This window comes from Sander lucioperca, chromosome 6 (genome assembly GCF_008315115.2).
Source record: "Sander lucioperca isolate FBNREF2018 chromosome 6, SLUC_FBN_1.2, whole genome shotgun sequence".
Taxonomy (NCBI): domain Eukaryota; kingdom Metazoa; phylum Chordata; class Actinopteri; order Perciformes; family Percidae; genus Sander; species Sander lucioperca.
The window spans coordinates 32,927,759-32,949,477 of NC_050178.1; the positions used below are offsets into that span (position 1 = coordinate 32,927,759).

The 21,719-nt window shown below is 38.8% G+C and overlaps 2 protein-coding genes and 1 non-coding gene across 5 annotated transcripts; 1 reads left to right on the plus strand and 2 right to left on the minus strand.

The window, feature by feature from the left end:
• Positions 1–1,663: 1,663 nt before the first annotated feature.
• On the minus strand, positions 1,664–14,532 carry LOC116067155 (sortilin-like). 3 transcript variants are annotated; one of them, XM_031323486.2, is made up of 21 exons: positions 14,182–14,305; positions 9,203–9,259; positions 8,878–8,940; positions 8,708–8,781; positions 8,510–8,612; positions 8,169–8,330; positions 7,883–7,956; positions 6,582–6,631; positions 6,377–6,504; positions 5,770–5,914; positions 5,393–5,548; positions 4,992–5,104; positions 4,627–4,729; positions 4,372–4,540; positions 4,020–4,204; positions 3,746–3,935; positions 3,516–3,632; positions 2,902–3,010; positions 2,294–2,406; positions 2,055–2,181; positions 1,664–1,966 (listed from the first exon to the last, which is right to left on the minus strand). In XM_031323486.2, the coding sequence occupies exons 2-21, from the start codon at positions 9,221–9,223 to the stop codon at positions 1,952–1,954; spliced, it is 2,217 nt and encodes a 738-aa protein (XP_031179346.1). In that variant the 5' UTR covers positions 9,224–9,259; positions 14,182–14,305; the 3' UTR covers positions 1,664–1,951. The 3 variants fall into 3 exon arrangements, with proteins under 3 accessions (XP_031179346.1, XP_031179340.1, XP_031179347.1); XM_031323480.2 differs by lacking the exon at positions 9,203–9,259 and having other exon boundaries at positions 14,182–14,532; XM_031323487.2 differs by lacking the exons at positions 8,878–8,940; positions 9,203–9,259; positions 14,182–14,305 and having other exon boundaries at positions 8,510–8,607.
• Positions 14,533–15,951: 1,419 nt separating this feature from the next.
• psma5 (proteasome 20S subunit alpha 5) lies at positions 15,952–20,486 on the minus strand. The gene is made up of 10 exons (XM_031323496.2): positions 20,334–20,486; positions 20,012–20,062; positions 19,504–19,570; positions 19,259–19,385; positions 18,379–18,446; positions 18,191–18,298; positions 17,973–18,031; positions 17,756–17,858; positions 16,607–16,693; positions 15,952–16,345 (listed from the first exon to the last, which is right to left on the minus strand). The coding sequence occupies exons 2-10, from the start codon at positions 20,038–20,040 to the stop codon at positions 16,268–16,270; spliced, it is 726 nt and encodes a 241-aa protein (XP_031179356.1). The 5' UTR covers positions 20,041–20,062; positions 20,334–20,486; the 3' UTR covers positions 15,952–16,267.
• Positions 20,487–21,023: 537 nt separating this feature from the next.
• Positions 21,024–21,095, plus strand: trnae-uuc. The gene has a single exon. It is a non-coding gene; the product is annotated as a tRNA-Glu (tRNA).
• Positions 21,096–21,719: the final 624 nt, after the last annotated feature.

Sequence of the window (21,719 nt, forward strand, 5' to 3'; positions counted from 1 at the left end):
CTGGGAAAAAGATGTAACTCAATTAACTTAATTAAGTGTATTGTTTTGGCCACCAGACATTAATCTGATAAATTAGATCTGCTATTGTGAATATTTTTGAACATCTGTGAGATTATTAAATTGGGATGCACCAAAACATCAGAAGACTAATAGCTTTAGAAGAAAAAAACAGTGTCAGTATAATTCTGAAATTGTTTGTACTGCTAATATTAAGCTTTGCAAACAAAATGTTGTGACTGTTTTTCTGCTGTCATATTAGTAACAGAAACAAGCATGGTCTCTAAAAACATTTGATTACTTGATGATTATGCCTGCACCTGCATTATGCTCATTAGACAAATACATATTGCTATTGGCTGATATAGGGAAAATATCAGCCAAATAAAAAATAAAAAATTTAAAAACAACAACAGCAACATATTGGTGCACCCTGTTAAGGAAAAAAATCAGAAAGTTCAAGTAAAGGGTTTGGGTTAGCATTATACTGAAGTATAATGCTGGGCTAAGGTTAGGTTTGACCTATAGAACCTCACCTCTACAATTAGAAAACTAAACAGTAAAAGTGCTTTGGCAATAATTCAAGTCTTTCATTTTCACCACACATACAAGGGAGTAGACGGTATTGCTTGACTGTATAAAAAATAGTTTTATATCTTACAACAATGGCAGGCCCTTTTAATATTTATTTCAATAGGCACTAAAGTTTCAATAGGCACTAAAAATGAAAGACTAGCATTTATTTCTCAGTGACTTCTTTTATTGTTCTTGTTAGTCGACATTATTGATCTGGTGGCTGATAATAGTTAGAAGTTCTTCTAAAATAAGCACTAGTAGTCACTAATTTGGCGTTTACTATCTACAAAGCATTTGTACTTACTTTTATGTTCTGGTTTCAGTTTCAATTTAGTTTGACTTGTCTATAAATATAAACTATTTAATAATAATTACAATGATGAAAACAAAAATGTAGACATATGTATGAATAATATTGTTTGACTGTTAAAATATTTGACTCTATATTATCTACTTTTAAAAGTGAAAGTGGCATGAAAAAAAACAACATACTATTAAAAAGTTATTGCTGTTACAGTATATTAAAAAACCAAAGGTTCATATCTAAAGTTCATTAATTGCATTACTATTCTGGTCCATTATACCAGTAACAACCATATTGTGTACTGTGTATGGTAAAAACAAAAACACCACTAGTCACAAATAGTGACCGGTAACATTAGAGGAGGCACTACTGCTCTCAGTAGCTGCTATTAAAATTAAAAGTGCTCATTTCTAAAGAACTTGTGACTAACAAGTAACTCATAGTGAGTAGTCTAGCCTAATTTTAGTGACTGGTGAAGCTGACAAAATTATTGATAAAATGGCCGCCAGGATTGTATCCTACTGTTTTAAATTTACTGAATACAAAAACTACTTAACTGACAGCAGACATAATCTCTGAGCTAAAATATTGATTATTATTTTCTGTGTTCTGTTGTTTAACTGTTCCCTAACTCTTATATAAAATGTACTGTAAGCCTCTATATAGCCTCTGTATTGTGCTTTTGCAGTGCATCACGATATGAAAGGCCATCTTTTCTAAGGTCAGCATGAAAGGAAACATACAGAGCACAACAGAGTACGTACTGAGACTCAGTGGTCTTTACAGAACTCTTTGTGACAGAAACAACAAAAGCTCTCCAGGAACCCCAGAGACTTTCTTCTGTTCTGCGCTGGGTTTGTCCCCCTCCCAAAACCGCCGGTTCGCCTTTTTGTGGTAGACTCAACTGGTACATGAAGCAATGTAAGTTGCTGCTGAGTCCTCCAGCCACCAGGGGATAGCAAGAAGAGAGAAGCAGATGTTAATCGGCATGTGGGAGCAACAGGAGTGCCCAGGCATCGTGAAAGACCGTTAAATTTGGGCTTGATGAGCCTTTGATGAGGAGAAATGTCCAACTTATTCTAAGAGGTCCTGTGGAGAGACACAAACAATACAAATCCGTTAATAGATGATCACAAAGTTGAACTAAAAATAGGGCCTTTTCCGCAGTATCGGATACCTGATCTGAGTCTTCGTTGTACTGTGCTTTTCCTGTCTCCATGTAGTGAGGGTCAAGATCATCGACTCCTTCTATTTTAACAGCCTCAACGTGTTCCCTCATAACAGAGTATCGGTGCACAAGGAACCTGATGAGGACATGAGTGCATATTAGAAACAACAGAGATGAAATACAGAATTCCCAGTGTTTATATTCTGCGTATTAAGTGTGTGTGGTAATATAAAACATAGTTAACTGACCGTCCTCCGCAGACATATTTCTTTACCAGCCAAACGCCTGCAACAGCGCTCGTCAGAAGGATCGCTATGACAACCATCACTATGACAGCCGTGTTCGGTGAACTGTTTTCAGTCTGTTAGAGTTACAGAAACAGAAAGGGCTAAAAATGTGAGGAACTTTCATGCCAAAAACAACCTGCACCATTCACATGACTAAAAGATTTACCAGATTTCATGTCTCTCAGCTTTAAATGTGCTCACATGAATTGGCAAAATTTGAGATATATATGAGAGCAATGGTTAAATGGCATCCGGCTGAAGAATTAGCACCAGCAACTGTTTATGCACCCAACTCCTAATATTTGCATTACCATCATGGATAGAAACATTAATATGCACTTTCTTTTGCAGATTTTTCAGTTCAAATGTACACTATATTTGTTTGGAAATTTGGCTCATGTCACACCTCTACTAGATAACCCACTCACACCTTCAGTGTTGACCATGCCAAAGATCAGAGGTTACCCTATTGATTTTCAGGGCGTCCCAATATGCAGTTTCACAGGTAGATAATGTTCCACTATGTAGCTAGCCCACCTAGTCTCATTCTCAGAATGAGCAGAACTGACCAGAGAATTTGGATGAAGGGCGTTGCTGGTGCACATCCGCCTCAGGTCTGTCTCCTTCCTGTCTGGCTGAAAACCTCCCTCGCACTGGTCTCCTGGAATCTTCCGGTAGCTTAAATGTAAGGAGAGACAGAGAAACACGTAAGGCAAGACAAAACTCAATGAAAAGGACACAGGACAGGACAAGACAGCTGGTAAACTAAAAGTAAGATTCATGCCACTAATGGAGGGAGATGTGGAGGCAGAAATGGAAACATACTACTGTGTGTCTTGCATTTGTTTAGTTCTTCTTGAACTACATCCTCACAGAACAATGGCTTCGCACAGGAGTCCTAGATAACATTTGACACTAAGCCTTAAAGCGATAATAAATTTAATTCTGAAACTGTAGGGGCGCCTAATTGCAAAACTATCAAGCGTTGCTTTAAAATAATGATTTGTTAATAGGCTTCTGGTAGTGAGGTCACCATTTCTTACAGTGCTTGTAACCTTTTACCACACAGTGGTAAGACTTGAAACATACATTATCTTAATTATGTATATATTTTCTATATTTTGTATAAGTTTGAGTTTCTTGGGAAGAAAGAGAGAGCATAGATAAAAACAGCCGTCCTCACCCGCTGGTCTGTAGCTGTTCGGTGGTCCCATTTAAACAGAACTCCAGAGGATGACCCTTCATCTCCTTCTGCTCCACACACTCTGAGCTATTCTCTGGCCGGTAATATCCAAAGTCACTGTGAGACAAAGCAGAAGCTCAAATGGCATTCTTACAAATTTACGGAGACAAACTGTGTAAATCTGTACTATTTAGTCTTATGGTTAGACTAAATGCAGGAGGAAAATATACCAGTGATAATCATCAACTGTACATAGACAGGGGGACAGCTTCTTGGTGACAGCAAAGTCCCTCCCGTTCCAGCAGACAGAGTCTTTCCTCAGGCGTAAGAAGGTCTCTTTATAGCCCAGCACACAGCCATCATTAGTTCCACTGGGGTCTGCAGAGTGAGACAGCCACTGTACATAGTCCCCTTCAGTACCTGCACATACATATATATACACACACTTAGTAAGTCAAAAGGTGAAACACTTCCCATTACACCCACATTCTCTCACACACTCACAGTCTCTGGTGAGGAGCTTCCTGAAGTCTATGGTGATCACAACCCATTTACTGAAGTCGTTCCTGTAGCCCCACAAGCTGATGTTCATGGAGCGAGAGCCGGGCTCACTGTCCATACCGCTTAAGTGAAGGGGGTCGTCGGTGAAGTTATATGTATGCCAGCACTGCCCCTCATCTGTTGAAAACCTGAGGGTGTGTGTGTGTGTGTGTGTGGGGGGGGGGGGGGCAAAGAATAGGGGGGAAAAGAGCCAATAAAGCAAAAACTTAACTGTAAATCTGACAAATGATAAAAAATAAAAAACAAAAACAAAACTACAATAAACAAATCGTCTGGTATACTCAGTTGTATTCACTTGATCTGGTTGACAGGTGAGTTGGTGTGCTCCGCAGCCACCAGCAGCCCACCAGAGTCCAGTATAGTATAATGATGGGGGCCCCTGAGAGCCAACAGCCACGAGTAGCCCCCGTCATCAGACACGTACACATCAGGGGACAGAGCTGACTCTGCGTCTCCGACGCTACCTGAAGAAATAAAGGACAACGGTGTTATGAGACATTTAACCATGCAGTAAATTAATTCAGGGTAGAGACATCTTTGTGTTTTTTACCATGAGCCAGAATGAGGCCCACAGCACTGGGCTGTGAAAGAGGCAGCATGGGGACGTTCATCTTCATGGTGGTGCTGTAGGAGGCGTGAATGTGAAGTCTGCACTGTAAAGACACGATAATTAGGGTAATGTTGGTACCAAGTCAGCATGCTCACTGCAGACACTCATACGGTCTAATGTAAATGTTAATTCAACAAACAACAGAAGAGATTTAATAAAATTACAAAAACAGCTCATTACATAAATAAAACACACCAGACATATTGAAAAAAATCCCAAATCACAATAACAATGTGTATATATATATATATATATATATATATATATATATATATATATATATACTGTGTGTTTGTGTGTCTCACTCTGTTAGGCCTGTTGGTAGAGGTCTCAGTGTCACAGTGGCTGTTCTGTGGTCTGTGCAGCGTCTGCCATTTTGCTCCTTGGTCAAAGGTGATCACTGTCTCCGCTGCACCATCTGCAGTCAATAACATTCATTTCAATAACTATCAGGATCCATATAGATATTTTTACACTCCCCTTTACAGTTTTCAAAACCTTCCAACTGTTGCCCCACATACAGAATATTAAACCATTTTAAAATCACATTTAGACTGACTTTAGAATGAACTGCAGTGTATATGCAACCCTTTTTCTGTAATTAAATGAAAAGATAATAAAATCATATTGAAAATTGTTGACTAACAATAACCAGAATATTCCTTTTAAAATGTGTAAGTGCATATTACGCAGTGTGCTGACCCACCCTGTGTGAGTACGCTGGTCATGTAGACACCTCTGAGTGAAGTAATGGCAGTGAAGTCAGTGTCGCTTCCTGTGGTCGTGTAAAGATGGCGCTCCAGAGACTTGGAGAACACGGCTCCTCTGTCATCTGACACATAGATGGTTCCAGCACCGGAGTCTGGTTAACATAATATACACACACACATAAATAAATTAAATTGCTTTCTTTTGGTGAACGGTCTCAGAGTCCCAATAGAAACCTTTCTGCAGCTTCAGGATCGTTTTCAAGGACACCTAATCCTTAATCATTAGCATCATCTGTTATTACCAACATTGTCAACAACATCATCATCATCATCCACATCAATCATCACTATGAGCATTGTCACTGGTTCTGACCTCCAGGGTTGTCCACGTGCATGAATATCATGTCCTGATTGGCTGCCAATATGGAGTAGAACTGCTCGTGGTTGACTGGAGGAAGCTGAGCTATGTTCCACACCTCACCTCCGTCCACTGACACGTGGATCACACGCTCTGTACCCTAACAAGCACACACAAAAATGTTGTAATAGCTGCTCTGTTGCAGCTTTATACTTACTTAGACAGAAATATGGAATGTTAGGGCAAGGGAAAGTACACCCAAATCACAAAAGAACATACAAAATGAATTTCACCTGCACGGTAATGGGGTGGTTGCAGTAATTTAATATGCACAAATCCTAAGCATATTAAAAAAAAAAAATCCCATTTGAGCCAAACCACCTCCCGATGTGGTCTGGCTGATCATAATGCCTATTGGATGCATCAACACCCTGCATTAACAATGCAAATTACTTTGTAATTTGGGTGAACTGACCCTTTGAGGCTCGTAAAATGCACATTGTAAAATGAGGGTGGTACCATTTGTACAAAAATGTTACTGGATGTCTTCATATGTCATCTTACAATTTATGTCTATAAAGAATTAGTATGCACACACACACACACACACACACACACACACCGTGCCAGTCATGATGGAGGCAAAAACAAAGCGCCCTCCCAGTACAAAGGAGTAAACTCTTGTTGCGATGGTCTGGAAACTTCGACCATAGTCTGCTGTCTTCCTTAACTCCAACATTCCTTTATCATCTAACAGAAAGAAAGTGGAGTTACTAAATGTATTGCAAAATTTTAAATATATGGGTAACTATACTGTCTTCACTTACTGCATGAGCCATTGTAGTTTGTTGTGAAGTAGATACTGTCTTTTGGACCCCTGTATGTGAGAAAGAGAAACTGAGGAATCTGGAGAAAGGATTTTTTTAACATAACATTTTTTTAACATAAGACACATAAAGTTGTCTGAGTTCAAATGTAAATCCATTTTTGGAATTTGTAGACATCACAGATTATGGCTGTGGTTTCTTCTACAGTATGTGCTATGCGAACAAGGCACACATCAGTGCGTTCCAAGCACTCTCTGGCTTTGCCAAAGGGGACGAAGGTTTTCACACTGCGAAGATTCTGCCCGTTCAAGGGCTGTGGCCTGAATAAGAATGCTGTTGCTGACTCATGATTTACTTTGACAGCAGCCTCAGCTCTCTCTCTCTCTCTACAGTCAATTTAGGTTGGAGCCTAAATAACAGCTGTGGTCATGCAGAGCTATCACAATATTCCCACAATGCAGCGATAACAACCGCAGGCTGACACCACAGACCCATGTGAACTCTGGTGCCCAAATGAAACCAGTCAGGAAAGTGATCAAAACTGTGGTGAGAAAAACAGCTGGAATAACAAAAATGAACAAAGAACACACGCACACAAACAAACTCCTGTTATAGCAAAAACAAAGATGCACATGGAGGCTGTGTGGAAACAAATATGGACAAAGCTGTTTCACACCCTGTCAGTGTTTTATGTCCCACTTTGACAATTCCTTTTTAACTCCAAACCAATCACACACATGACTGACATATAAATGGTTGAAAAAAAGGCTCCATACTCTGCTAGAAGATGATAAGTTAAATAAATATATATGCAGCAGTAAAATCTATTAAGGGACTGTATGAAAATTGTTACAGTGGGAGGTGGGGTCAGAGAAGGAGAGGAGTATGTCATTGTTCTTTAGCTAAAGGGAGAGAAGTCTGATTTTATTTTGGAAGAACAGGTGTGGGTCTTTAATTTGTCCATGCCCCAGATATGTATATTTCATTTCATCCTTTTCTAGCTAGATTTACTGTTTACTGATTTACTACTGAGTGTGCATCAGTATGTATGCAAGAGTTAATCCTATGATATCATCAGGGTTGTCAAGGGGAAAGACCTAACCAAATATTTACAACATTGTTAATTTTAAAACATATGGTCCACCCCACCCCAAAAATTTTCTTACAGACCCTAATGTTTGACTTGGTTCTTTATTATGCCATCCGTTACATATTTAGTACCAACAACAACCCACATGTCTTGTGTGTATTTATAATTTATTACAAAACTGACTAATTCTGATGTATATGACAATTCTTACCATCTGACCAAACAAACATTGTCATGGATCTTCCTCCAGGTGGCACCAAAGTCCTCAGTCAGCCACAGGTCCAACTGGAGGGAAAAGGCTCAGTCAGTAAAAAAGTGTTCATAGACTTTTGAGTATTCAGTTATGCCTAATCAAACATTTAGTAGTTTGATATAGAAGTCCAGCATCCAATTAAGAGAGTTAGGCCAAGGTTAGTTTGCTTTACTCAAACTCAAAACTGCTGACAAAAACTCTACGATCTGAGGTTTGGTTTGGTCTAAAGAATGAAAGCTGTTACCGTGATACTGAGCGTCAGCAGTACTTTGCAGTCTCCAGGGTTGTACAGCATCTGAATGAGGGGCTCAAACGGCAGGTCGGTTGGAACAAAGGTCATGCCAAAGTCCTGCGAGCGAAACAGTTTAAACCTCCTGATTTCTGACACATCAGCAGTGAGCATCACCTGAAACCAAACCCAGAAGTGAGCTGTAAGGGAAGATCCTTCATATTCTACAACAGTAGAGTGGAGCTTTACAATGTTCTGTATTATTATGAGGCAACAGCTTTTATATAGACCAACCACAACAAAACACACATGTAAGGTATCAGCAGGGGTCTGTAGAACAACACACAACGGCTCACCTTGCCAGAGTGGTCGGGACTGATGGCGATGCCAAACTCACTCTGGATGAAGGTGTGGTTGATCAGGTGAGTCACATCTTTAAACGTCTTGCCATAGTCTTCACTGACACAGTGACAAAGTTGCAGTTAGACCTTCAGACCACAGCTATGACAAATAATTTACTACTCCACTTAGTGTGCCACCATGCCATTTCTCACCTCCTGTAGAGGTTAGACTGGCCAAAACGCATCATGAACGACGGCACCTGAAATGTTGTCAATACCAGCAGCACCTGGAAAAAGAGAGGAGAAATTACACAACCATCTCTCACATCTTGGTCTTTTTTTTCCATTTAGTCATACATTTTCACTTATGTAAACAAACTCACCCCGGATCCATCTCCCACCCAGGCCAGTGACAGTGAACCCATGGTCCTTACTTTGAAGGTGAACTAGAATGGGGGATATAAAGAAAAGTGAAAATTTTTAGAAAACAATCAATGAGTCACTCTTGCAAAATGTTAGTTCACTAGGATTGTTTGAAATAGTTTTGAGTCTCATGTGATTATCATCATTGCTTAATACTGTGTCAGGAAATCAACTGAAGAACACACATACCCAAGTCCAGAGTTTAGTCTGAAATATACAAAATACAAGAGTTTGTGTGTGTGTTTCCAGCACTTGCTGAATGAGGACAGAATGAATTGTTTTAACTGTCCACAGTAATTCGGCCATTTGGATGCACTCTGCGTGTGTGACCTACATTCCCGCCTAAATGACAAAGCCGAGGCCAGAGAACAAAACAATTACCAATGTCCCGAGCACAGCAAGAACGAACACACACACACACACACACACACACTGTGGATTGAAAGTATTCTATTCTGAGAATAAACAAAATACAAAAAAATATTTTTTCATTCATTTATTAATTCATTTTTAAGGCTATGGAAGATTTAAAGTTCAACATTCAATTTTAAAACAAAATACCAGTATTACATAATATTAGAGGTAATGAGTAGAAAGAGTTTAGACCTAAACTTTTATTTCACAACAAGTGTCTGCAAACAACATTCCAGTCTATTCATCCATAGTAACATTCAAGTGTTGTCAAGTGGTCATTTCAGCAAGGTATTTAACCACCGAATGTTTCTCCCCTCCTCTCTCTTACTGGCAGGGCGGAGATGTTTACAAGGTGAACCCAGTCCCGGAAGCTGCATACAGCTCTATAAAGCCACAGGAGACGGCCAGGTGTGGCGGCTGGAAACTCCTTGTAAATAGGTCCAGTGGAAACTGGCTGGCCCCGGCAATCCAAGTGTGTGAACACAGCTTTCCATCTCTCCTCTACATTAATCATTTCATCACATCCTCCTTGCATCCAACTATTCTTTCATGTCTTAATCAGTTGATTGCTTGTCATCCAGTCAATTTGTTGATCAGTTAAAAAATGTAAATGGAAAGCATGACGTGTCCTGTCCTCCGCACAGTCTCATACCATTTAGTCTTGCATTGCCAGACCTATCTCCACAGCGCTGTGGACATACCATTAAACCACAGTGTTTTGGCTTCAAATCTGTCTCTGTCTCTCTTCCCCCATATTTCCTGCTCTTCTCCCTTTCCATCTATGTAGTAGTAGGCATAATTGTAAAATAAAAAAAAAAACACCGTGGCTCGCTCGGGCCTCTGTAGAGGCGCACATGCTACGAGAATGCACGGAGACGTTTATGCCCAACGCATAGTTTTTGTTTTGTTTTTAACAGTTTTTCAAATGTACATTCAATTGTCAAACACATTCAAATTGTCAAAATGTTGGCACAAGAAACAACAGTATTCACAAACAAAGGAAAGAAAGAAAAAAGTACAGTAAAAAAGTTTGCACAAATTTGAATACAATGAACACACACACAAGGGTTTACCTAAGCTATTATAAAATAAATAAATTATAGCCATGCTAGCAGCTCTAGGAGGCTGTATTTAGGATTTAGCACAAAGCACTGATTTACCTAACGTCAGTAATGCTAACATATTCACAATGTCAACATGCTGAAATTTTAGCAGGTATAGGCATAATGTTTACCATGTTCACCACTGTAGTTTAGAGTGCTCGCATGCTAACATTTGCTAATTAGCAAACTGAAGTACAGCTAAGGCTGATGGGAATGTATTTTTTGAATATGACGATTCGCTGATATATCGTAATCAGGTTTTTAACCTGAACCTCAAAAATGTATATCAACAATCTGCTGGGCTATACCATATTGTATAAACCCTACGCAACAACAGAGGAAACCCATTAAATCTGGACGTAATTAGAATACAAACAATGCGAACAGGCAGAAAGGAACAGCGGGAACAGCAGTGGTGAGAGATGCAGTTGAACTGACTAACCAGGTTGCCTGAGGTAACATAGGTAGAAAGAGATGGGACCAAGGATTGAACCCTGCAGAACTCCACAGAGTAAAGGGGCAAATGAGGACACAAAGTTGTCTATGACAACCTCAAACTGCCTGTTGATTGACAAATAGGAGGAGAACCAATTAACAGTAGAGCACGAGATACCAACCCACTTATGAGCCATTCAACTAGGATGGAGTGAACAATGGTATCAAATGCAGCAGTTAGGTCGAGCAAGACCAGGATAGAATCTTCGCCATTGTCATTCCGCATGAGGATGTAATTAGTCACTCTTAGTGTTGTTTCTTTGCTATGTTTGTGACGAAAGCCGGATTGAAATTTATCAAAAATATTGTGTCCTTCAATTACCTTAAGGAGCTGCTGTGCAATGATTTTTTAGAGGAATTTTGGAGATGAATGGTAGTTTCGAGATAGGTCTGTAGTTATTTGGTTGGGTTGGATCATGGGCAGTTTTTTGTAAATAGATTGGATGCTCACCATAATGCTGTACACAAACAGACACACACATATGTCCATGCAGACTCAGACACAGCCAAGTCCTCTCTGAGAGGTCATACGGCAACACAATGAGCTCCTTATTCCCTCTGCTCTGGTTTCTAACCTTTCTGCTTCAGCTATGTTTACACACATAAAACTTCAGAAGAGAAGGTCAAACACTCTTGGCTCTGATCTAACAGATCAAGCTGTGTACAACCAATCCTCTGATGTTGGACTAAGTTTTGCAGGCAGAGATGTAAGCTGGGCCATATTAATGTCTATTTGATTATTATTGTTCAAGAAAACCAGGACTAACCATGCTAATTATGTGTTGATTTGTTGATTAACTGTTCAGTCTATAAAATGTTAGAAAGAAAAGGGGAAAATATGTCCATCACAGTTTCAATCTAGTACTGGAATGATTAGTTGCTTAAGTGATTAGTCGATCGAAAGTTATTTGATTAAATTATTTAGCTTGGCGTTCTGTTCTATGTTAGTTGCTAATTAGCAAATGCTAGCATGCTACCATGTTAAACCAAAAAATATTATACCTGCTAAACATCAGGATATTAGCATAGTCTTTCCTCCTGTTTGAGAAGCTTGAACCAGCAAAGTTGTGGCATTTTTGCTGGATGGATGACTGAAACATTTGACTTAACAAAAATGGTTTTCTGTGCTAATTGACTGTTAGCACTGGTGTGTGGATGTAATTAAATGCAAACAGTTTATATACATACTTGATCATTTCTCCACCTACTCTGACCGAAGAAATGTAAAGTACAAGTCAGAGTCTAAAAGTGCCTCTCTATTTTCACCAGTTTGTTGAACTCATTGGACGTCTCCCTGTATATCAACAAACCCATACATTCCATAACACTTTCTCTCTTTCTCACTCCATGTGGAACATCCACTCTGCTGCTGTTCTTGGTGCTTCAACAGCTGGCTGCGACCCAGTTACCCTTCACCATGAAAACAGAACATGTTTTTTCTCTGCGTTCTTTTGGCCAAAGGAGATAGAGGATGGGATGAAGAAAAAAAAAGAAAAGAAACAGCAAACTAGTTTGTAAACCAGACAGTCATCTAAATTAACCTTATACAAAAATTAGAAAATGAGGCAAAGCTTGGACTGGCTGACAAAACACATCCTGTATATTCTATTAGGGCCTAAAATAGCATACAAACAAGCGTAGGAGTAGGTTTGACTTGCCTAATCTGGCAGTATACATAGCAAATTCAAAAATAAGGATAGAACTATTATACTACTGATCTAAATGATCACACTTATTTGATCTAGCCCTGCAGCTTTGAGAACATAAATTATGTTTGTGAGTGAGAAAGGCCCTAAGGAGACAGGTCTGCTGTCTATGAGCACACCAAATCGTTTTCATGCTCAAAAGCTAGCCCAGGTGTCTGAGCCATAGAAATGATGTAACGACCCCTTCGTCCATCAATCACACGCAAAAGCTTTGGACCAAGCTGTTATTCTTGAACATTCCTCAGGACATCTGGGTTGTTCTTGTGCGTCCTATTACAACATGTTCAGTACTTAAATAACAGAAGGTGTCCTTTGGTCCATTATAATGTGGGATCAGGGTTAAGATGAGAAAGAATTTAAGACTAGAAGAAGAAAGAGAAGGCAAAAAGAAAAGATGCTGATATTGGCAAATGCTGTCACATCAACACACAAGATCCTCCTGTTACCAGACTGGAAGAGCACAACTAACATCCTCCATTCACACTTCATCAGTAGGGATAATGATCTGACCCAGACTGACGACTTACATTAGTTCAGATCAATTAAAAAAAAGAGTGTAACAGATAAAAACAAGAAGTTCATCATCAGAAAAAGAAATTGGCAACTTATTTAGGCCTAAGCATTTCTTCAAGCAAAACATTTGCCAGTTCCTCCTTCTCCAATATATTCTGTTTGTATCTGCCTTGTACAATTGTAATTTTATTTAATACATTAATCTGCTATTATTTGCCATCGGCCATTGTTTGACCATTATTGGGCAGATTAATTGATAATTTAAATAATCGTCAGTTGCAGCCTAAATTGAATATTGTTTTGTTTTGAACTGTCAGTTGGATAAAACAAGCAATTTGAAGATGTCATCTTAGGCTCTGGAAAACTTTTTGCATTTTAAAGACCAAACAATTAATTGAGAAAATAATCTATAATGAATCATTACTTTAAACCCCTTAAAAGTGTACATCAAGAGAATTTGATCAGGGCTGCAACTATGCTAATTATTATTTTCATTATTAGTTATTCTAAAGTTTATTTATTTAATCAATTAAACATCTTTGGTCAAAAAAAGGTGACACTTTTTGCGTTTGACAAACTGTACACAACCCATTTATTTTAGCTTACTACAGTGTAAGACAAGGAGATTTTTGGCATTTTTGCTTCATGATTAATCGATTATTATTATTATTATTATTATTATTATGCCGATTACTTTTATGTTTCTTTCAATTAATTGTTTCACCTCTTATTCATACAGATTGCTTCACTGCAGGATTCACTTCTCTCTTCACTCAAATTACAGAGAGCTGCCAAATCATAACTACCATGTGCATATTGTTGCATTGGAAAAGCAAGTGTTAAATCATCGCTAAGGTTGATCAATTTAAATGTGTCTGTAAAGGTGTTTGGACATTATGAGCTGCTCCATGTGCTGAGTGACCACAGACACACTGAAGTAGCCAGTGAGTTAACTCCAACTGCAGCGAACACAAAGACTACTTTACTTATTCAAGGTTTAATGTTATAACGGTGGGTTGAATAAGTCACTTACAGAATGGGTGCTGTTTTGCAGGGTTGACTCTACTCCAGGCAGAGGTGTACATGTCTGTTCATTCAGTCCTGCGCTGCGTTTCGAGAGCTCCGACTTTACTAAACTATGTCGCTCCTCGTAACTGCCAAACTCCCTCTGCAGCCTCTTCAAATCTGAGAAGTCTTCTCCCTCGTAGAAGTCCGTGCCCACCGCAGACGAAAACAACCCGAGCGCCAAAATGCAAGATACGGAGATCATGTTTACAAAAAGACTGCACAACTTTGGACTCAGCGAGAAGCTTTTCTGTCCCAACACTTGGCTTCACATGCCCCCCTCATCACCAAATGCATCTTCAATAACGGCCCATCCACCGTGGCAGAAGATTGGTCAGTGCCAGAACAACCTGCACTCTCATTGGACGGCAGGAATCTTCCTCAACTGACCTGGCGTGTTTTCTGGTGTTAAACTGCCCCCTGGTGGAAAGACCGCGATAAGACCACGAACACTTTTTTTTTTTCTTTCTTTCTTTTTTATGGAATAATTTATTCTTTGAATTTGAATTCCAAAAAAAAAAAAACAGAAGAAAAGCTGAACGAATAAAAGTCTGGAGGATAGGCTTTTCCCTCACAATAGGATTAGTATTCTATCTTACATTTTAGACATTATTCTAGCAGCTCCTCATTATGGATCCATTAAACTGACGAGAAGACTAAAATAGAACTGATCACCTTTACGATCATATTAAGGAATCAAAATGGAGTGTAAACAGAAAAATATCGCTTCATAATTTCAACCTCCAACCAGTTTTCTTTTATCATCAGTTGGTTTAAGTTTAAGTAGTTTTATTTGTATATATTTTAAATATTTGTTCTGGTAATCTATCCTATTTATTATTTCATGTACAGTATATTGTATCATATTCTGTATGTGTACTGTGTATCTGATATTTTGCTGCTGTAACACTGTAATTTCCCATTTTGGGGATCAATAAAAATCTATCTTTAATAAATCAAAAATGTTAAAAAAAAAAAACACATTTTGTATTCTGTTATTTTTGATTAAATGGAACATGTGGTGAGGAAAATAGGACATATTATACATGGGTCACTTTTAAGAGGATGCTTAGATGATTTGGAGGCAGACACATTTGGCTGTAGATGTTTTGCCCGATGTGGATATGATTGTGGATGACTTTGGGAAATATTTGCTGGTGTGGTTGTTTTATGTTTTTAATGTTTTTGTGTGACTGTACTGCTGCCTGTCTTGGCCAGGACAAAAAAAGAGTTCTTCAATCTCACTGAGGGTTTCCCTGGTTAAATAAATAAATAAATGAATGAATGAATAAAATAAAAAAATGGGGAAATACATAAATGCTTAATATGTGTAATTAGATGTGTGCCAAGACCAAAAAAAGTGAAATAAATAGTGAAAGATAAATAGAAGAGTAACATTAGTTTCATTTTATCCACTGACTTTCCTATTGGGGGGGGGGCGCATTCTTTGCCTTTATTAGATAGTGACGGGAAACAAGGGGATTAAGATGGGGGATGATATCTGATAAATGATTTAAACTAAATTATTTTCTGGTAGTGGACAGACTTTCAGACCCCAGTTACAACCAATTCTCTTATGCCATGAGTATCACTCTGTAATGTGATGTTGCCACTGTGATGTATAAGTGTTTACAAAGTACAATACTTAGTCTAAGTCCCCCAGCTTTTAAACTATCATACTCAAAACAACTAGAACACAAAATATACACAAAAAAATGCAAAGAGTCAAACCATTTTCTGAATACAACAGTTTAATTGTAGTACTGATTCGTAACAAAAAAATACAACCCCAATCCCTACTGTTTTCTTGCCGCTCAGTTTTAAGTGCTGGACAGACTGCTGTACAGAATTGTACAGATACTGAGAGACAAGAAGTAAATTAACACACTACAAAGAGAAGCCTCTTATGCAATCCAAAAGAAAATCTGAATGCAGCAAGGAGAGTGTGCTGATGCCAAGTTGTGGTTGTGTTGTGACATTTAGCCCAGGTGTACTTCCATGTCCTCTCCTGTCCTGCCCAGAACTCAAACCAAGACTTTCAAGTCTTATCTGCTTTAGATATCCTTGATTACATCCTCCAGCTCCTCTTTGGAATACATGTGGAAGGTCTTCCCGGGCTCTACCGTTGCCAGCTACAGAGACACAGATAAAGAAAGCCTGCATGAAACCTGAGGATTCAAACTCTGGCAGTCATGTGCACACTTAACGCTGCTAATTGTTTTAGTTTTTCAAATAAAAACAAATTTAAAAAAAAAAAAGGTAAAAATCATCGCACTGGGCATTTGTACTGATGTGGTTACAACTATACATTGTCATGGACAAATCAAACATTCAAGCACATTGCCGTACTAAACTCAAGCATTCAGAAACTGGGTGATAAATGAGGAACAAACCTCAATGTTGGTAGAGTTGAGCTTCTCCTCCATCACCTGCTTCAGAATGGTGAGAGACGACTTGATGGCGTCTTTTAATGTCATGGACTGCAAATTACCCAGGGAGAGAGGGACAAACAGAAAAGGAACATAAAAATACATAGCAATAGAGTCAACAATGTGGCTAATCAAACGCCTGAATAAAATGTCTTTAGCTGCTTTTTAAAAATATCAACAGTGGCCGCCGGTGTTAGATCATGCGGCAAAGCGTTCATAGTCTAGGAGCCACTGTTTCAAAGGCTCTGTCAGTTTTAGTTTTCAGCTTTGTTCGAGGAACAGCCAGTAACCCCTGATCTGAGGACCTCACAGATCTGCTGACTGACAACATAAGGGTGCAGCAGACCACTAGTATGTAAGCTGGTGGCTGGTAATGGATGGCTCTGTATGTGATTACAAGAAGCTTGAACTGAATCCTGAGTTTAACAGGTAGTCAGTGCAAAGAGGCAAGGATGGGGGTAATATGACACGACCTCCCAGACCAGCCTAGCAGCAGCATTCTGGACCAATGGTAAACAATCTACAGATGTGTTTTGATGAGGCAAGTAAAAAGAGAATTACAATAATCCAAACACGAAGAAACAAAGGCATGTATAATCATTTCAAATTCAGCGTAGGACACAACACGCCTGAGTTTTGCAACGTGTCTGAGGTGGAAAAAACAAGCGTGGGTCAAGGACTTGACACGCTTGTCAAGGTTTATGGCCTGATCAAAAGTCACACCAAGATTTCTCAGGCTGGAACGCACATTGGAGCTAAGTGACCCAATACTGCTAGCCACCTCAGAAGCAATGCTGTTTCAGTTTTGTCAGCATTTCACTTGAGAAAGTTACTGGCCATCCAGTCCGAACAGCAAACAGACAATCCTGTAAAACATTTAAATTATCATCAATCTGGTCAATGGTATTTTTTTTTTTTTTTTTTTAAAAAAGGAAAATAGAATCGAATGTCATCCGTCTATCGTCATCCATACAGGTCGAAAGCATTCTAAAAATGTTCCTAAATCTTTACGAAACGATTTACTAAGTCACGCACAAGATAGCAACTTATAAACATCCCAATTTGCTCAACTGCTAATGTTCCAGTTAAATAGAAACATGCGGTGGCCGGTACCTTGTGGTAGACCTCTTGCAGAGAGCTCTGTGCTCCCTCAGACGCTGAGCCGATGGCCCGAGCATCACACTGCACAAAAGTTCCTGATGGGTCCATGTGGTACCTTCATTCACAAACAAATAACAGTCAAGTGTCTGCGAAGTCAGAATTAAAGGTGAACATGCTTCCGTTTAAAATGTCAAGTACATAAGGTGCACAAACAGTAATCTTCACATACAGCTGGGGTCCTTTTTCATCAACTCCCCCGAACAGAAGTGCTACGCCGAATGGTCGACTCTGTATACAGGATAGCACAGAGGAACAGAGCAGACAGAGTAGAATAAAGGTTATGCTAGTTTACTCAAACACCATCAAACAGTATACCATGGAAAAACAAAAACAAAAAAAAAGGTTTGAATAGAGTATTTCAGCACGGAAATGAGCCAAGTGACTGACCATGGCACCGGGATCAGCGTCCTCCTCTCCAAACTGCAGCGCCAGGTTGGACACAGCCTGAGTCACGCTCTCCACTGTCATTGTCTCATTGTAAGTGAACCAGTGGTTCTGAGGAGGAATATATACGGGTTAATCATGGGTAAAACACAAGGTCAGTGAACTGCTTACAGTGTGCCCAGCATTTATACCTGCGTTTCCACTCTTGCTTTGTCAATTAGAGTCTTGGCATCAGCTATCAAGCCACTCATGGCGCAACCTTTAAGGTAGAAAGAAAGAAAATTAAGAAACTGCAGGTCCTTCAAATGCTATGGTAAAGCAACAATCAGCACAGTCAACTGGGAGAAATCTAATGCTATTCCATGTTATCTGAGGAAACATTATAATGTAAGACATAAGGGTGTAAACATTGATCAAACATTAAAGTCACCCCAGGGAAAAAGCATCCTATCAACTTAACAACCCAGCAAAGGTGTGTTTTACTGAAAAATAAAAATCTCAAAAGCTCCCAAAATATTTAAGCAGCTACTCAATATAATTACCTTTGAGCATTGCTAATACTTTCTCTATTTTTGAATTAGCGTTTTGTTGCTTTTATCTATTCAAATATCCCCATGTGTTCCTTTATTTTTGACCATTTCAATTTGACCCTACCTTTCACTCAGTGTAACATGCATTGCATTTCTAACATACGAAACAGGCAATACAAATAGTTGAATTGAACTGATTATTTACCCAAACTGACTGGTTATGTACTTTATGATTACAGAGGCCAGCAAATCACATAATCATGTTACCATAAAGAATATCTCTCAAGCACTGCAGTCAGCATCCAAGTTTGAAGTTCAGTAAATCTGTCTGATTGTCTTGCCTTTGTTTTGATTGTTTCTTCCTAAGAAGGGAGTTTTTCCTCGCCACTGTTGCATTTATGCATGCTCTTGGGGGAATCGCTGGAATTGTTGGGTCTTTGTAAATTACAGAGTGTGGTCTTGACCTACGCTATATGTAAAGTGTCCTGAGATAACGCCTGTTATGATTTGATACTATAAATAACATTGAATTGCCACTCACCAATGTGACTGTCAATCTCCACAATCTTTTCAATGCTGTTGGGCTCCATCAGCGGAGAGGTGATCCTTTTCTCCACAGCCAGACACACTCCCTCTGACGTCTGGATACCGATGGCTGTGGAGCCCAACTGGAAAAGCAAAAGCCAAACCAAAGAAAACTCATGAGCTTTGGGGGTTTGACATTAGTATACTATACTATAAATCACACAGAAGAAGTATATTAGCATATCAGCATATAAGACTCACTTTAATGGCCTCTATGGCATATTCAACCTGGAACAATCTTCCTTCAGGAGAGAATGTGTTCACACCTCTGTAAGACAGATGTGAATAATGAGAATTATTAATAATAATGGTTATCAGTTCAACATTAGTGGAAATCAACTTTTGCTACCAACAAATAATTTAAATTAGCATGTTGGGTTAACGCTTACCTTAAGTAGAACACTATTGAACGCCGTGTTTTATTCTAAATTAGGTTTCCTGGTTTAATAAGGTAGCGATACCGAAAGTGAAAGCAAACGTACTTGTTGCAAAGTAACTTACCAGATGCTAGCTAACTACCTGCAACAAACAGCTAGCTACAAAGTTATATGGGTTGGAAACAAAAGCACTTCCAGATTTCTTTGAGCATTCAAAATCAAAATGTGGCCGTTCAAACAACTTCTTAACTTAACTGTGCGCCTTACCACTGAGAAGCGCTAACGTTAAATAAATGACAAAGCAGTTTGTGTTGACCTAACGTTAACGTTACCTGTCATATTCCGATCTTGTCAAAAACATCTTTTAACGTTTAACACAGCACCTGCAAAAAGAGAACATTGGTTTATGTAAGACGCATGCACTATAACAATGACTTAATTCAATTACAAAAAGTAAGGACAATTCTTTCGAGTATCCACCGGGTGGCATGTTAGCTGGCATGCTAGCTGACGCAGCCAATCACTGAAACAGCACGGAAACTGCTCACAGAAGTCTAACACCAATATTCCGACATTATAATTATGTTTAAAATAACATATATCAACAATTTTGCGACATTCTTCTCGATAATAACACTTGTTATAGTAATTTACCTCGAGCCACAAACCCTTGAATGAGTTCGCTTGTTTCAGGGGAAGCGTCTGAGGTGTAACATCCAAACGGGCCGGTTGTCAACAAATCGGAAACGAAGGTTCCGTATGTGCAGAGCTGTCTCTAAGTAAGTATCAATGGTATCATCACACAAGTTTAAATATACAGTATATTGTTAGTAAAGAGTACAAGTCATACTGTCTGCTATAAAATAAATTGATACTGATATGAAATAAAGCATGTGATTAATACACATTTTAAATAATAGGGCATGTTGTTGTGATAAAGTCTATAATAAAAGAACACAGATCAACAATTTAGCTCGGAATGAAAAACCTGCCCAGAAACATTTGCTGGGATTAAATATAAATTCTCCTGTTTTGTCTCTTGAACTACTATTTAATGTTAATCAGTCTAGATCAAGAATATATCACAATCATGCAAGTCAAATTAAAATCAGAATAGGTTTCACTGTTAAAGAATATACACTTACTTAGATAATACAATTCAGATCTTGTGATATTGATATTGTCGTGATTGCAATATAAATACTGTTAGTAAGTAACTGGAATGGTAAAATGTATACCTGCAATATTAATATAGTGCTTATACAATAAAGACTGCAACAACATATTAACACTATATGACTTATACAGGAACATTTGTGCAGGCAGTTACATTATGTGTATCGGTCCCATATGGTCTAGCGGTTAGGATTCCTGGTTTTCACCCAGGCGGCCCGGGTTCGACTCCCGGTATGGGAACTAGCTTTTAAGGTAAAGGGTCAAATGGGACTTTGTTGGAGAGATAAATATGTCTTATCGTCTAAACGTAAGGGGAAATGTACAGATGTAAAGCTGCTATTGCTTACTCCAAGCTTCGTGATCATATAATGGATGTATAAGGACCATGAATAGACGCGTAGCTGAAATAGGCCTTGCAATATTCAAGAGAATATGAATACAAGAGAGCTTTGATAGCTTTGAAGCTACACGATAGTAACTGTGCATGTCATAGCATAAAATCAGCCACTAGGGGTCGTCTTTGAGCTAAACCATGAGGTTGTTTCTATGTGTATATATCTTTATGTTATCTGTTGATGTATTTGTATGTGTGTATTGCCATGTGCATGTCAGACTGTGAAAATAAATCTCCCTCATGGGATAATAAATAAATATCTATCTAAACAAGTAGAGGTATCAGCAGGAGCAGTGGAAACGTGGATACTGAGCTACTTTGCTGGATACATATACAGGCTAAATGTGATATGATGTACTTTAAAATGGCTTATATGTGGTTACATGTTTGGGGGACTTAAACGTGATGACATCACAGTTCACAGAGTAGCTCATTTTCACAAATATTGATTGAATTCTCCTAGGCCATGG